This window comes from Trematomus bernacchii, unplaced genomic scaffold (genome assembly GCF_902827165.1).
Source record: "Trematomus bernacchii unplaced genomic scaffold, fTreBer1.1, whole genome shotgun sequence".
NCBI lineage: Eukaryota > Metazoa > Chordata > Actinopteri > Perciformes > Nototheniidae > Trematomus > Trematomus bernacchii.
In genome coordinates this window covers 842,741-859,884 of record NW_022987584.1, presented here as the reverse complement: position 1 = coordinate 859,884, position 17,144 = coordinate 842,741, and the positions used below count along the sequence as shown (strand labels likewise).

The 17,144-nt window shown below is 42.1% G+C and overlaps 1 protein-coding gene and 1 long non-coding RNA gene across 2 annotated transcripts; both read right to left on the bottom strand.

The window, feature by feature from the left end:
* Positions 1 to 351: 351 nt before the first annotated feature.
* Positions 352 to 1,559, bottom strand: LOC117480827. The gene is made up of 3 exons (XR_004555685.1): positions 1,439 to 1,559; positions 765 to 1,047; positions 352 to 586 (listed from the first exon to the last, which is right to left on the bottom strand). It is a non-coding gene; the product is annotated as an uncharacterized LOC117480827 (long non-coding RNA).
* A 583-nt stretch (positions 1,560 to 2,142) lies between these two features.
* Positions 2,143 to 5,827, bottom strand: LOC117480816 (Fc receptor-like protein 5). The gene is made up of 6 exons (XM_034128301.1): positions 5,758 to 5,827; positions 5,384 to 5,419; positions 4,719 to 4,979; positions 3,784 to 4,026; positions 3,572 to 3,709; positions 2,143 to 3,055 (listed from the first exon to the last, which is right to left on the bottom strand). The coding sequence occupies exons 1-6, from the start codon at positions 5,786 to 5,788 to the stop codon at positions 2,943 to 2,945; spliced, it is 822 nt and encodes a 273-aa protein (XP_033984192.1). The 5' UTR covers positions 5,789 to 5,827; the 3' UTR covers positions 2,143 to 2,942.
* Positions 5,828 to 17,144: the final 11,317 nt, after the last annotated feature.

The window sequence follows — 17,144 nt, the reverse complement described above, 5'->3', positions numbered from 1 at the left end:
TCTAAACCACATCAAGGATTATCTCTGAAACAGTATGGAGCTCAAATGCTTTTTCTCTCTCTGGTTTATCACAAGGTGAGTTCCTTTTTTTATTTCCTGCTTTTTAAACATGTTCTCTCCAGTACAGGTTAGCTCGGAGTGTTAGCGAGGCTAATGTAAACAAAGACGAGATTACGTCCAAAACACGTCAGGCATTGTTTCTGATAGCAACTCTCTGCGGGTCCACCGTCCGAAATTACGTCATATCGGCAGCAAATCTGTATCCGCTCGTTGTTCCCCTGTTTTTAAAAGATGTGGGTACGGAGGAAAAGAGAAAGGGTTTTATTTTCTGACGCTGCGTGAGTTCCCCGACGCACCGGGGACACATATTGATGTATAAAAGACATCACAAAGTGCATTTTGCATGATAGGTCCCCTTTAAGTGTCTGTAAAAACCCAGATGCACAAACAGAAAGAGTTTGAGAGATCCTCGTGAATCTTTGAATCCTTAAATCGCAGCTTCAGAAGAGTTTGAGTTTCCGTCAGAGCGATCTGTGGGTTTTTAATAACGAGGTTCTGAGGTTCTGGAGGATCAACATCCGTCAGCCTGAGGAGAACAGAAAACACTCAGAGAGAGATAGATATAAAATGAAAAAATATGATATCTAAGCAAAACAATATAAATATTCTGGCTAATTAAAATAAAAAGTCAAAAATACTACAGGACAAATTATAAAATAAATAAAGCATATTTCTTAGTTTTGATTTTAAGACTATACACTCACAGGTACTCCAGCAGCCAATCAGACGTCAGTGTTGCTGCAGGAGGGCGGTCCTCTCCTCCAGCAGCCAATCAGCTGTCAGTGCTGCTGCAGGAGGGCGGTCCTCTCCTCCAGCAGCCAATCAGCTGTCAGTGCTGCTGCAGGAGGGCAGTCGTTTCCTCCAGCAGCCAATCAGACGTCAGTGTTGCTGCAGGAGGGCGGTCCTCTCCTCCAGCAGCCAATCAGATGCCACCCTGCTGGCGTAGATGACGAACGTCCATGATAAAACCACCACAGAGAGAAGCGCCTGAGAAGAGGAAGAATAATAATACAAAATAATTAAAAGACATCTAAATAAACCCTGTGAACATCAAGAGAGGCATATATTGCTTTTAAAATGTACATTGTGTTACTATCTATATATAATATATTTTATGATAAAGCACCAATTTTATCATCTTTAAAAGGTGGAAAAAGTACAAACATGATAAAATAAAAACTCTAAACAGCAGCAAGTCTGTACACATAAACCTCACGAGTTAAAAAGTACTTTAGTTTCTTTACACCGCTGATTATAAGCTTTATAAAGAGCCACTAAAACAGGCTAACCTTTAGCTTAGCTTCTATCGGTCACCTAATCTCTTCATTTGAACGGATAACGGGGATTAACGGGTGAAGTGTAACGTTAGTGTCGGTACCAGAGAGAAGATCCCGCTAACATCCCGTCTGCTGGAGCTCAGCATCCTCTTAGTTTATCACTTTGACGCAGAAACAGCGACAGAAAGCCGGCTGGTGGTTTGTTTACACTCTTCTTCTTCTTCTTCTGCGGTTTAATGGAGGTCTTACTGAGCTCCACATCGCCCCCTGGCGCTGGAGGGCTGAATACCCAACAGGACATCTGACGTCCGTAAAGATCCAATAACAGAGTTTTGTTTTTGAAACTTTTTTTATGAAAAATCTTTTATGTCATTTCCCTTTTCCAGGAATCTCATCAGAGAGAGTTTGGCCAGACTAAAACATTTCTAATGTTAAATAAATGAAAACCATTCACAGTTAAGAATGAGATATTAATTATTAATGCCATTGATTATTGCAGACATTCAAAAGTTACATCCATTTCTCACTTAATCTAAGAATGATCTTAACCCACTCAAAGGATTCTCAAATAATCAGGAATGACGTTGTGAAAACAATAACTCATCTCTCTCAGATTAATGTGCTCAGGTTTTTCATTACCACCTACTACTGGATATATAATACACTACCTTTTCCAAAAAACACTATTATAACTAAAGGAAAATATACGAATATAGAATAAATAATAAGCTACACTTAATTTTTTTGGAAGGAGTATTTAATATAATTGCTCTGAGAGGGAAAGGAAACCCAACACAACAAACCCTAATGATGAAATACAAGTGTTCCTGTAAGGCAGGTTTATTTAAAGCTTCTTCAACACGAGGCGATTCAAAGTGCGTTACACAACTGAAAGACATTAAGAAATAATGCAGCAGATCATTCAAAAGCAGAGGGACTAAAATAAACATGAAACTAGCTGATATAGAATAACTCAGGTATACAACACATGAATAACAGTTACTGTGCATCGTGAGATAAGAATAGTTCAGTTCAAAGCAAACAGGGAAGTCTTCAGTCTGGATTTAAAAGGACCTGCAGGTTTCTGGGGGTTTGATCCAGATATTTGGAGATGAATAACTGAACTTCTCCAGGTTTAGTTCTGGGACAGAAAGCAGACACTCGTCAATAAGTCAATAAAGATCCTGGAGCTGATTTTCTCCAAGATTTCTATCAAAATAAACAATGTTACAACTTCTACATATGGTGATGTACATTTAATACATACATCACTGTTGTAATGTTTGTGAAAAGCTTTAGGAGATTTTTGGGATAAATCCTGAATGAATTCAATGATTTTAAAAGTTTAGTAGATTTTCCTGAAATGTGAAAGAAAATGGCCAAAATTACAACTTTCTAATTGTTTAACTTTAGTATATGTTTTCTTTGTATCTGCATATCTTCTTTGTACTGAGCATTAGCTGCTAATGCTAATAGACCACTGCTTCAGAAATAAAGGGAATAATATTGCATGTGCACGATATCAGTCAATACATGATTGAATGTAATTACACTGAGTTCAAAACATGGCGTTCCTCAGGGAAGCGTTCTGGGTCCTCCACTGTTTCAGAACTGATGCTCCGTGGTGACAGCAGACATGACATCATCGTAGTCATCGTCCAATCCCTGCTCAGCGTGGGTGAGTGGAGTCATCACAACGGAGACGGACGGGTCACTTCCTGTTGTCAGAAAGAACATGTAGAAAATGTATTAAGAGTTTTGGTGGATGTTAAATCCCTTTAGATCAGGGGGGTCCAAACTGTTTTCACGAGGGGTCCAAACTTCTTTCCCGACGGCCGCATACAGAAAAATATACGAAGGGCTGGGCCGCTCACTAGAGGTTTATTACCTCGTAAGTTCAGTTAGTAAAATCAATCAAATGTAGGTACATGATGCTTGTGAGTGTTTAGCTCATCCCTTAAAACAGATCCTCAGATTGATTATAATAAGAGGAAATATGACGGTTTATTTCAAGCTTGTTGTGGAAATAAGTCATTGGGCTTTTTTCTTATCAACTAAGATTTGTTAGAAAATGTTTCCAACTTTCATTGACTGAATGTATTTGAAAAGTGGTTTCATTAACACATGAATACTTCTGTATACTATATGTTTACATTTATATTTAAGGCCGCATCTGGCCCCCGGGCCGTAGTTTGGACACCCCTGCTTTAGATGTGCAAGCTGAGAGAAGTTACCTGTGGCCCTCTCTCGATATATAGACACCATGAGGAAAGTGGAGAAGCAGTACGGGCAGAAAACCACCAGGTGGCAGATCACCCTGAACACAAGGTGGAGGGAGGAGGCAGGAGGTGGAGAGGTGGTTGTAGGTTTTTCTGCAGAGAGAATCACACCTGGTCAGGTGAACATCTGAAGGAATGAGTCCTGAAACCAAAGGAAAGCTCCTCACCTGAGACAGACAGCCGGCTCTCTGGAGACTCTCCTTTACTCTGGACTCTACACTTGTAGAGGCCTTCATCAGACCTGGCAACATGGTGGAGGGTCATGTGACCATCAGACTCATTCCTGATGGAGACGCCATCTTTGTAGAAATCAGCAGAGGGGGGGTCGGCCATCTTTGTTCTACAGGTCAGAGTGACGTCATCTCCCTCGATCACAGGGAGGACAGGACTCTGCAGGATCACTGATCCACCTGAACACAGAGACAGAAACAACATCTACTCTGACAGGATAAACTCTATATCTGAACACAGAGACAGAAACAACATCTACTCTGACAGGATCAACTCTATATCTGAACACAGAGACAGAAACAACATCTACTCTGACAGGATCAACTCTATATCTGAACACAGAGACAGAAACAACATCTACTCTGACAGGATAAACTCTATACCTGAACACAGAGACAGAAACAACATCTACTCTGACAGGATAAACTCTATACCTGAACACCGCTGTATGTGAACACGAGATGGAGAATGAACGTGATAAATAAATTACAAATGTCAGAGATTATTAATGAACCCACTACCTGCCAAGTGTAATGATTGGTTCTCAGGGACAGTGTGTGTGTGTATGTTTTCTTGTTCATATGTACATATCAGGACCAACTGGAGTCGTAGAACTTAAGAGGACACTTTAAAAAAGTGAATTTTCGCTTAAATTATGATAATATAGAACAAAATAAAATGTTTGCCAGTCCCTGAAGTATGAGTCTGTACTGAGGTGTATTTTAGTGGATGATAGTGTGTGTGAGAATGTGTGTTTTATACCCTGTGGTTAGCACAAGCTAGCAGCTCTGAGGTCGTCCAGTTTCCTCTTTCTGATGAACTTCTTAAATTATGTTTAGTATTGATGAGGAAACAGAGAGGCTGATCTTACCAGAGACGGTGATGGTGATGGTGTTACTGGTGGATCCCTCTGGGGACTCACACCAGTACACTCCACTGTCCAAAGGGTCAGAGGAGCTGATGGTACAGGAGGAACCAGCAGATCTTCCCCACTTGTCGACTCCACACTCAGCTCTGTTCTCATAGCTCCTGTTTCTCCTCACAGTCCATCCATCAGAGGCGTCCTCACATCTCAGAGAGACACGTTCATCTTCAAATACCTGAGAGCTGCTGGGAGTCACCGTCAGACGAGCTGCAGGGAGGAAGATTTATAAAACACTGAAGAAGAAGAAGCCACTGATATGTTCACTGATTCATTTCATTTCATTTCAAACATTTATTTAACCAGATTGTCCCTTGAGATCATAGATCTCTTTTTCAAGGGAGACCTGCAGCAATTAGGTTCCACATGAAACATAAAACAACATAAAACAATAGAGGATATCATACAATATATTTACAAGCTACATTTACATACTTATCAACATTTATAAATACCCATAGTTTCAATGAGCATTTAACAGCATTAATCTAACATGCAATGCAGAGTTCAGTATGTGAGGACAGAAAAGTGTTCAGTTACTCTGAGACTAAAGTGATGCATCAGGTCAACAGAGACACAGCTTTGAGTTTCTAAGACGGAGAAAGTGTACTGACCCTGGTTAGTGGAGCAGCTCAGCAGGGAGGTGAGGACTGAGGAGAAACCACAGGTTAGTGTGAGTTCACTGCGACACACAGGACACTTCAACAGGTCTGTATGGTGCTTTTAGAACACATGAATGTAGTGCAAAGTTAGCACGAGTCAGACTGGATAGAAGTCTGAGAAAATACCAGACTTCTCTTTTAGCAGGAACTTGAATGCACCACAACAATCATATTAGTTTGCAGTTTCTCCTGAACGTACCAAACAGTACAGAGAGTTACATCTCTATCGACTCTGGATGCTTGTTGTGAAGGTCAGTGAACTCTCAGATGTTTGTATGATATCTGAACGTCTTCCCTCATGCTAACAGAATAAAGATTGTACTTACAGACGAGGCGTTGAAGACTTGTTGGATCCATTGTACCTCTTTGTGATGTGACATCAAACTGTTTCTCTGAAAGTAGCCCACACCAGCGTTTCCTTCCTGTCACCGCTTCCTTCAACCACTCTGAACACCTTTTGAAACACATATACTAATCCTTCAGGTTATAGGTTTTACTCTTGCCTACTCGACTTGTGCGATTAATACAAATAAAATAGTTTCCACACAAATTAGACTCAGAAAATACTCTTTCAGTCAGAGTGAACACAACAACAAGAGGCACAGCTCAACAAAAAAGCTTTTATTGAAGCAAACTAAGATTCTCTTTATATATTCTGTTGGATGATAAACGTTAAATAATTGTAATAATTGTGTCGTTATCTTCCACACAGGTTGACCACCTCTGTCTCTAATTTGGCTGCAACATGGGAATTGTAGTCTTTTATTCACCATGCACTTCACAAATAATCAAAACAATATCGCCACTAGATGGCAATATTATTTTGACCATAACAAAAAACTGTCTCACTTCCTCTTATTATAATCCTGTAAAATGATCTTAATAATAAACAACAATACACTTTTCGTGTTAAAAGTGTTTTTGTATATATAAGTCTTAACAACATTCATGGTTCATACATTTTATTGTGTACATTTTACATGAATCTATTTGTATATGTAACCAATATAATTTGTTTGGTATGGTATATAATATTTTGATATACATTTGAATACTTAGTCAAACAAATTGTGTGACAGAATTAAATTATTCGATATTTTTTAAGTGTCTTTATCCATATTTTATTATTATTCAAAAATACTGAACATGTTTAACCTGTTAAGCCCTGAGCCTGTTTTTCAGGTCTCAGGCTCGAAAATGACATTCCCAGAACAAATGACCATATCTTCTAAAAGGGTTAAATTAATAATATTTTTTCTCAAAGTAATGATAAACCTGTGAGTTGGATGTAGAAAAGTCAGAACAATATAGATGTTTTTTATTTTAAAGAAAATTCAGATTTTACAAAAAACTGTAAATTATAGTGTCCGTCCAAAATTCTTTTTTACTTGGATGATGGTAAGGTAGACTAAAAGCTTTAGGAATCCAAAGTACATGATATAATAAGTACCCTGTATCAAGATTGATGCAAAACAAGTGACATTTGACCTTTTTAGAGAGGTTTAGCAAAAGAAACTCCACCTCTGGGGTCAATTGGGTGGAAATTGGGTTTTTTCCATATCTCTGGCCCCCCTTTGTCAATTTTGATGGTTGACACCTCTTTCTGACCGTTAGAGCCAATAGAATCGAAGGGGGGTTCCCCCACACACACACGTTGTAAAACAAAAAGGTGAGGGCTTTGCGCATGTAGTTTTGCATGAGAGTGAAGATATCCCTCGCTCTGACATCTAGAAATGGAAAAGCAGTCTTATTGCTCATGGATTATCAGAAATCATTTCAAAGGGACACAGACACATTGGATTAACCTATGGATTAATTTCAGCAGCGTTTTTATCGTTTTAATGCCATTGAAGACCACTTTGGAGAGACTACAGAGACAAGGTAACCATGTTAGCATTTTTAGCTACCTAGCGCCACATGTTTTGATGTCTGTTTTTGTTTATAAAGTCGCGATTTCGTATAATTGAGTGATAATGAGGGTACCCTTCGATTCTGTGTCACCTCACGATGTGAAACGATGTCATGGATGTGGAGAAAAGATAAATAATAAGGTTTTGTGAGTGATTTTCGGTGCAGTAATCTGTTGGCATTTTTCGCTCGTTGCTAATTCAGAGGCTCAGTGTTAGCATTGTGGGTTTAAAAACAAATACAAATAAAAATGATCAGTTAGATGAGTTTCTTCCTGTTACATGGATATAAAACATTCACAGTTTATTAAATGAACATGCCCTCACACACTGTTTCCTGCAAGATGTTGCGGCAGTGCCCTGGTACCGGGGTCTCTCGGGCTTAACAGGTTAATTATTTTACTGGTGATGAAGTATTTTAAACCAAAGTATTTGTAGTTTTACTTCAGTAAAGTATCTGAGTACTTCTTCCATCATGATTTGATATACACAATATAAACTACACACAGGCCCTTCCTCATTTAATTAATTTCCCCTCCTCGACTCCTCGGTCCTCCGGTAGTGACCCGGAATTGAATTTCAGCGCGCCATGTTGAAGGACATCTCATTTCTCTAAATGCACATCGAGGACCGAGGATCGAGCGTGTGTGTGCAGAGCTAAACTAACTGAACTGATTTAATCTATAATAGTTATTACATTTAAGGTATTATTTAGTGAAATTACAAAATTGCGTTTTTTTTTAGGTTATTTAAAGAGTAAGTAAATTTGCTTTAAATATCTTTATTTAAAAAAATACTATTTCATGTTTGTAAAACTTTAATTTGTATAACAAATATTTGTTGTATGTATTATTTTGTATGTTTGTATACTAAAAGCGTCATGAAAGACTCTTTATTCTGAGCTAATAATAATTAAGTAATACATTGTTAATCTTTTTAAATCCCAATATTTAATTGATTTTTGTATTTTTTTTGTAAATTCTTGTATTTATAGTTTTATTATCCGTTTTAATTTATGGCTTTTAGTTAATTTTTATATTCTGTTTATTAAAAGTTTACATTTTTATGTAACACTCTTTTTGTTAATATCAAACAGTATATGTATTTAAAGGAATATTTTAGGAATGACCGCAGAGCTGCTAGCTTGTGTTAACCACAAGTTACAAAACACACATTCTCACACAGTACACGCCATCATCCACTAAAATAGACCTCACTACAGTCTGAAACCTTAGGGACCAGTAAACATTGACTTTATAGATTTTATTCCCTTCTAAAAGATCTTAATTTAAGTGAAAATTATCTTTTTCTTAAGTGTCCTCATAAATTCTTAATTTCCGGATGGTCCTCACATGGATGTATGAACAAGAACTCACACACAGTCCCAGTGAACCAATCATTACATCAGCTCTGTTTGATTGGCTTGTTCCGGCTTTGGGATATTTTGACATCGCTGTATGTGACGTCTTCTCCCATTTCCACTTCAACAGCTGAAATTAAACACAAATACACATAAATGTTCCTCGAATTATTACCGATTCTTAAGGCGAGACACGGCAGGCAAAAACATCGTTTTTCATGCACTGGTCAATTTTGAGATTTTGTGCTATTTTGATTCCATAACATGTTTTCTTTCAGGCTTTTGGAAGGAAAATGTACAAAATACACATTTAGGTGTTTATTTTACTATAGTTTGTCTATTTGCGTCTGTAAATTTCTCCTAAATTCACCAAAAGTTAGCTTTCTAACGTAACATAAAGTACCGCAACCGCTGTTTGCACCATATCATTAGATATATCGTTGGAAAGCTCCGTCCCTCCTGAACAATCTCATCGGACCCAAATATGGTCATTTCCTTTGTATCAGCAACCAATCGTGAAAGTACAAAGGGGTCTTAAACCAAGAAACGAAATCTCATTGGCTGGTGCCAATTTCTGACAATGTGATTCGGTCAGATGCGTCACGTGGTGTGCTAAAACACTTCCTGGTTAGCTTTCCGCTGGAAATTTAAATCTCAAAATGGCAAAAGAACAGCGAAAAAAACGTTCACAGAGAAGACAACAACAATTGTCACTTAAACGAATCAATGTTAGACAATAAACAAATTATCCCGAACATGAAATACCTTCACGGAGTGAGTCGAGCTGTCATCCAAAGAACAGCAGAGTTTAGGTAGCGCCACCAGTGGCGTCGCCTGGCCTGGGCATCCGGGGCTTTAGCCCCGAATGTTTTTTCTGTAGCCCCGGACAATTCTCCCTCAATAATATAATACATTAACCGTGCTTTACGTGAACCTCATCATGACACAAGAGAGGACGGCAGCACTGTAATTTCCCGTGTTCAGTGAATGCAACAGAGGCATGACACCAGACCAATCAGAGAGTTGCATGGAAATAAACGTGTGTCATTCAAGCTCGGCTCTGTGTGTGTGTGTGGCAATAGCGCATGTGAGAGAGAGAGAGGGGGGGAGAGAGGGAGAGAGGGGGAGGGAGAGACCGGTGTCAGCATGGACCGTGTTGTTAGCATCTGGTTAGCTAGCTGCACTAACGGACATAAGGAGCTGTTTGTTCCACAAGAAGCTGGAGGAGAGTCCTCTCCTCTCAGACTGAGAGACTCAGGTGAGCTAAAGGACTCTCTGAGTGTTTAGATACTTAACTTTAGTCTAAGTTATCTCAGTGGGTCTCAAACGGTTTGGTCACAAATTATTCAAAAGATTATTTCCGCGGCACACCTTCATATGATCATTATAGTTATTAAAAATAAGAGAATAAAGGAAAAACAGTTATGAAATACTATATGGCAGTAAAACAAGAATAGAGTTTAAAAGGGGAGTGATTAGTAAAATATCCATAAAGAAAAAGTACATCTGTTTACAGTTCTGCTTCATATGGGTGTTGAGAGAGGTATCCATAGATCTCTTCATTTTGCTCTCAAAGTGCACCAGATTGATGCATTTAACTTCAATATTTAAAAACAAATCTAGCGCTTTTACAGGTGCTCAAAGTCGCTTTACAGAGATAGTGAAAAGAAAAGAACGACAAATATATATAGTTAAAGTCAAATTAAAATCAAGCAATACAAAGCAATACAAAGCAATACAAAGCAATACAAAAACACACATTAAAAGCCAAAAGAAAATATCATGTGAAACGATCAAAAGCTCACTGATTGGATGAATTAATGGGCATCTAGTTATCAGCAGTCACTTTGTGAATTAACATGAAGTATATATTCAGTGTTTTGCATCAATTTAACCCTACATAACAAATTAAAAACGCATTGTCTTAACCTGCACCAAGCCTGTTTTTCATGTTTCAGGCTCGAAAATGACATGCCCAAAACAAATGACTACAACTTAACTTCTAAAAGGGTTATATGAATAATTTCTTTTATCAAAGCAAGGTTACATCTGTGAGTTGGATGTAGAGCTGTCATCTTCCATTTACAAGCTTAAAAATGCCTGTAGCTAATGGGATTGAATATAACAATCAAAAATAACAAAATACACACAGCTAGATCAGATCGTGTTTTAGATGCGACTTTAGAGTAGAGGGGAATTATTGAAACGGGATGTGTGCAGTGTTCTGCGGCATCCGCCGCTGCGAAAATGTGGGGCAGGGCTGAAAAGTGGGGGGGCCAATGGCCCCCTGGCCCCCCCGCTTCCGGCGCCCTTGGCATAAGACGGATAAAGAGTGTACAGTATGTGTCAAGTCTCCTCTGATTTTGGTGCAGAGTTCCCCACTTGAAAGGGACTTGAGGCATCTACTGGACAGGATTCCACTCCAATGACACAGCTTTTCTTTCAGACTTTTATTTCAGCAGTTTACTTAAACAAATGTCCAATTGCTGAATGGGTCATTTTGTGTAGCTGAAAAACCTTTGAAAACAAGAAAGATGCATTTAGAACTTGCAGGTTATCAAGATAAATAAAGCATGTAAACAATACACTTGTTTGGCAACTGCTGCCTTCATTGAATATGTTACAAATGGGCAGACTAAGCACAGAAATATCCAAACATGAAAACATTTCTTTGAACCCAAGCTCTTTTAAAAACTCAGCAGATTTAATTAACTGGACTTTACTAGAAATGTTTTTAACAAATCAAATTAATTATATCTAAACAAGAACATATTATTTCCTCCATTTTAGAAAGTATTCAACCAATGAAACCAGTTTTTATTAGCAATGTTTTTAATAAATCAAACGAATTCTTTGTAACAAGAAAGATTATTTCCTCCATTTTAGCAGGAATATTCAGTGGATTAAATTAACAGGATTGTATTAGAAAGGTTTTTAGTAAATCGAAATTAATACTTTTTAAGAATAAATATTTTATTGTATTTATATATTTACTGTTCTTCTTCAATTCAGTTTATTTAACCTCCTAAAATCGTATTCCTTTTAACACCTATCAGAGTAGGCTAAATGCAGGATGTGTTAGAACGAGGTACAAAAATACTGGACTCAAATGCAACGACTCACTTTTTAATGAGAAAAATAAACAAAGTTCAAACAAAAGATCACTCTTGCGAGGACAAAATAAAGCTCTTGGTTTCTAACAACCTCTCTGGAAACACGCTGGGTCTCTGGACATGTGAAGCACACTGAAACAAGACGAACTGGCACAAGACAAAGGGAGACTGGGGGTGTTTCTCAATCGCGAGTAAAGCTGCTTCAGAGCCACTATTTCAAGCATACTACGTCATCGAGTGCCGCCGAAGTACTGTTCCAATCTCCAGCATACTTGGAAATCTACCGAGTCCGGCGTACTCCGTTTGGAGAAATATCGAGTCTGCACATGAGTAGACTTCGCGGTCTTAAAATCCCCACAATGCTTTGCGCACGGACCAATTTCCCCAAATCTGTGGCAGAAGATGTAAGAGGCGGGGCCTCTCATATGACGCACACCTGCACACTTGCTAGCCTGTTCCACTCTTTGTTTTCCGAATGTCAGGAAGTATTCTTGCCTCGCTTCTGAAGCAAGATGCTCGGCAGACATGTGCTACCAAGCAAGCGTACTCGCGATTGAGAAACACCCAAGGACTATTTAAACATGAGGTGAGTGGGAACAGGTGGAAACAATCAGGGGCGGGGCAGATGCTGACGATGGCGGGAAAACACACAAAGGGAGGAAGTAACAGGGCCTGAAAAGAAAGACAAGAGGTAAGTACTAAATAAAACAGGAAATGGGAAAACGAGACATGACATGAAACACGGGGACTTGACTAGAGATGACAGACATACATAGACAGACGGGACGTGAAGTAACATGAAAACCTGACTCTACATAAATACCTGACTAAACATGAAATGACAGACATAAAACAAAGACAACTGTGGGGGAAACTTCTGTGTAGTAATGCATGGAGTCACCGACTCAGGAAGGAGACACGGTGAGAGTTGGAGCTTTGATGTCAAACACTGATGGGTTTATTCAGAGTATTCGGCCGGAGGATTCACATCACAAGTCAAAGAGTCAGAGGTTCTGACTTCACGGTAGAGTTGCCACGTCAATTCTGAAGAGCCTCTCTCTATGTTAGACCTTTTAACAGGTTCACAGAGAGTAATCAACATCTCTGAAGGAGTAGACTAAACAGCTGGGAACACTGAGCCACCTGCGTCCGACACTCATGGCCTCAAAGATTTCACATCTTAGAGTCCACAAACACCGATAAAGAAGTGCCTCAGCGTTCTCACAACAATTACCCTTCGTGCCAGACAAGTTGACCGGTCTCACACTGGTGACAACAACACATATGGCACCAAGGCCTTTCCTTAAAGGAGATAACAGACGTCAGAGTAGATCATAAAACGTCACAGAGCAAAAGGTTAGATATCTAGAAGAATTATTCCTTAACAACAACTAACACATTTGACGAGACACCACAGGATGTTAAATTATAACTAAAATAGGTCCTTATTTTACCCTTTTGACAATAAATAACAGAGCGTCTAAGCTCAGAATGTCACTGCCGGAGTGCACCGGAACGAACGACACTATCATAGACAAATGCCCACACACACACACACACGCCCTGGCGACCGGACATATTCTTCATAAAACTAATGATATGGCGTAATAATCTGGCAGTTCGATGTGTCTTACCATAAGAAAGTATCTTGTGCGAACGAGAAAGTATCTCGTACGCACGAGAAAGTATCTCATGCAAACGAGAAAGTATGTCGTGCGCACGAATTAATAAAACGTGGCCTCGTTTAAAAAATGTTTCTCTCTATGGGTGCGTTTCACTTCGGTTAAATGGATTCCTTGCGTCCCTCACTTGCGTTGTTTCCCTGCGTCTAGTCCCTCCCACCAGGGAAGCATGGAGAGACGCAAGGAAACCACGAGAAGCAGGGAAATTAGTTTTAAGAGCAATGGGACGTCGTTTCCTCCGGAGCGTCACGTGAAGCGACGTCCGTTTGTGATGACGCCACACAGCTGATCGTATGACAGCAGCCAGATCAGTGCATGCGCTGCATCATCCAATCAGTGAGCGATACACAGTAAGGGGGCGGGGCGAGTGTCTGAGGATTTCACCGGAGGATGGTCTGGTAGTTCCTCGATTATAGCTCCTCCATTATCGCTCCTCGCTCCTCCGGCAAAAATAAGGCCACTGGGACGCTACTCAAGATGGCGCAGACAAATCAACTTCCGGTGAGACCGAGACCGAGGAGCGAGGAAATGAAAAACAACCGAAGTGAGACGCAACCTATGAACCCTCCAGGGCTCCGTATCTGTCTCAAAGTTGAGGAGAAGCACCTTTTTAAATAAGATGAACGACGGTCACCTCTCGGGAGTGGTTCAGTCTGTAGGGGATTGGACTTTGGACCGAAGGGTCGCCGGTTCACGTCCCCCGATCGGACCAAAAAAATACGGAGTGTGGACTGGTACTGGAGAGGGGCCAGTTCACCTCCTGGGCCACTGCCAAAGTGCCCTTGAGCAAGGCACCTAACCCCCAACTGCTCACTGGCGCCGGCTAGACTGGCTGCCTCTGCTCTGACCTCTCAACTGCATGTGCATGTGTGCATATAACTGTGTGTGTATTTGTATATGTACGTGCATGTTGTAAAAAGTGTGTACTGTGTGTACTGCATGACCTGTATAAAAACGCATGTGTGTGTACGACAGAGTGGAAACTGAAGTTCCCCCCTTCTTCTTCTTCTTCTTCTTCTTCTTCTTCTTCTTCTTCTTCTTCTTCTTCTTCTTCAAACTGATGCTAACTGTTTCTGTGCATATACCAACGAGAGCTATACAAGCAAAGTAAATATTATCTCACAAATAAAACCAAACAAAAGTTTGACCTCAGTCACAAAATATGACCTTTGAACCTTTGTTAACAAGTGTTATTGAATTGTTAGTGCATTACACATTTTAATTCACATCTGCAGGAAGTTAATAGAGTTACTGTAAAACACATAGTATGCTATTTCTTTAAATGTGAGCAGTGGGTTTGAGAGTAGGGTTCTACCTTTGTGTATCATTGTTGTTGTTTTTATTTAGTCTTTACATTTGTTTAGTGCATACATGTGCTGTTCCCCAGGGTCACGTGTTTCTTCACTGTTTCTAATTTGTTTAATATGATTGTTGTTTTTATTTTGTTTTATTAATGAGTTATTTGTTGTATCATTGTTTTTTTTAGTTCCCACCTTGTGTATGGAGAGGAGGGGTTCCGGAGTTCAGCTGCTCTTCATCTCCTCAGCGGAGCGACGAGTCAGTCCACCTCCACCGGACTGAGAGCAGTGTCCGTGTGGAAAGTTTAACGGGGTTATATCTCTCACAGGCTCCGCCCTCTACTGGACTCTATGGGTACTACCTTATCCCGCGTGCATTCTCCCACTGAGACTTCTATAGACGTAGCCGGCCCAGGGCGGGCCTACCTGAATGCGCGCGCATCACACCGTATAAAAGGAGGCCTCGCCTCCTGACTGCCATCCTTTCTCTCTTCAGCTAAGCGGAAGTGATTCCACCGAAGACGTAAGACGTATTAAAGTGAAAGTGATAGAGAGTATGGAGCCAGTACTGGACCATAGGACCTGCCCGAATTGTCCGAACCTGATTTCGGGAGCCGATCCGCACCCCCTCTGCTTCACGTGTTTGGGGCCCGACCACGCGATGAACGGTATGGGCTCGACGCCGGCGTGCTCGGCCTGTCAGGCGATCCCGCGGTGCACGAGGGAGCATCGTGGGCAGCACTTCCTGGAGAAGATTGCCCCGCAGGAGGAGTCGGAGGAGCTGGATCTCGACGTCGTGGACATGGGCGATTCGGGAAGCGAGGGGACATCGTTCCGGTTCTCCCTGCCGTGGGGCCAGACGGCCCCGGTTCCGATGATCGACGACGAGGACGCCTCACTATCCGGAGGTCCAACTCTCAGCTCTGCGCGGATGGATTTCCCAGCGTGGGAGGTTTACCGCTCCCCCCACCGCTGCCACGAGGCCTGTAAACCGCCTGAGATCGGGGGTTTATGGCCCGGTGCATCCGGCGCAGCCGACCTTCATTTCGCCCCAGCTGCCAGAGGTATGGCGGTGTGTGGAGGCGACATGGCACCAGCCATTGAAAACGAAGGCCCCGGTAGCCGCCATGGCGGGTATCATTAAGGTGGTGGATCGCTCGGACACGGGTGTGCCCCCCCTCGATGAGAGCCTGGCGGTCCATCTGCTCCCGCGGGCGGCGGGTTGGGCGGAGGGTAAACGCCCTCTGCCCCCGCTGCCCCGGGACCGAGACACCCTGGAATATCTCGATAAGATGTTCAAGCTCGGTACTCAGATGGCAGCTGCGGCCAATAATCTTGGCGTGTTGGGCGTCTCCCTGATCACGAAACCTCCGGCAGACGCCCCCGCCCTCTCGCCTCAGAACGAGAGTGGTTATCCGGACCGCGCTGTGGGTCAGATGAATAATCTGATTTGTGGCGTGGCCGCAGCAGCAGGGCGAGTGATTTCTCTGGCCACAGTGGCGTCTCGTCACGTGTGGCTGGGACTCACCGCGCTGTCCAAAAAGGACCGAGAGGATCTCCTCGGAGCCCCCGTATCTTCGGAGGGGCTCTTTGGGTCGATCTCCTCGGTCACCCAGCGTTTCAGTCGCCTGGAGGAGGAGAGGGTCCAGCTTAGCCGCATGCTACCGCTGGCCCCTCCTCAGGCCCCAATACGCGCTCCTCACACACAGGTGAGGGAGCGCAGTGCAGCAGTGAAACGGAGGGAGAGGCGCCGAGTGGCGGCGCCCCCCACTTCCACGGCCCGCCCCGAGGTACCGGCGTACCGCCAGTCACGGGGAAGGGCTGCCCGGCCGGGGGCTCCGCAGCAGCAGAGAGCGCCCGGGTGGGGTGCTCCATCTTCCCGGAGTTGACTAGCGGGTGGAGGTAGCGCCTCGGTGGGGGAAGAGATTTCCTCTACCGGGGACGCGAGGGCGAATCCTCCCTGTTTAATGCCCAGATCCCCGTTAAAACCTTTGAAAATGAAGATGGTGTTGATCTGTATCCAAGTCTGAGTGTCCTTTGTTTCCACAATACACTTGCACATGTTGATGACTGTACAAATTCCCCATTCGCCGCCCCAGCTATAGCTCCCGTTAGGGAGGAGGCTAGTGGGAGTGCGCAGGTGAGAGTGATAAACCGCAGGCAGCACTGTTATAGTGCGGTGCGGGTACAGGGACATTATGGCCGACGTTTTTCTGTTAGAAAACATTCTATGCCTGAAACTAAGACTCCAAATAATGCTGTTCAGTGATAGGGGCTGCATTATAGCAACGCCCGCACTTGTAAAGAGGCGCGTGGCGGTGCGTTCAGGGGCCTTAGTAAAACACACTACGCC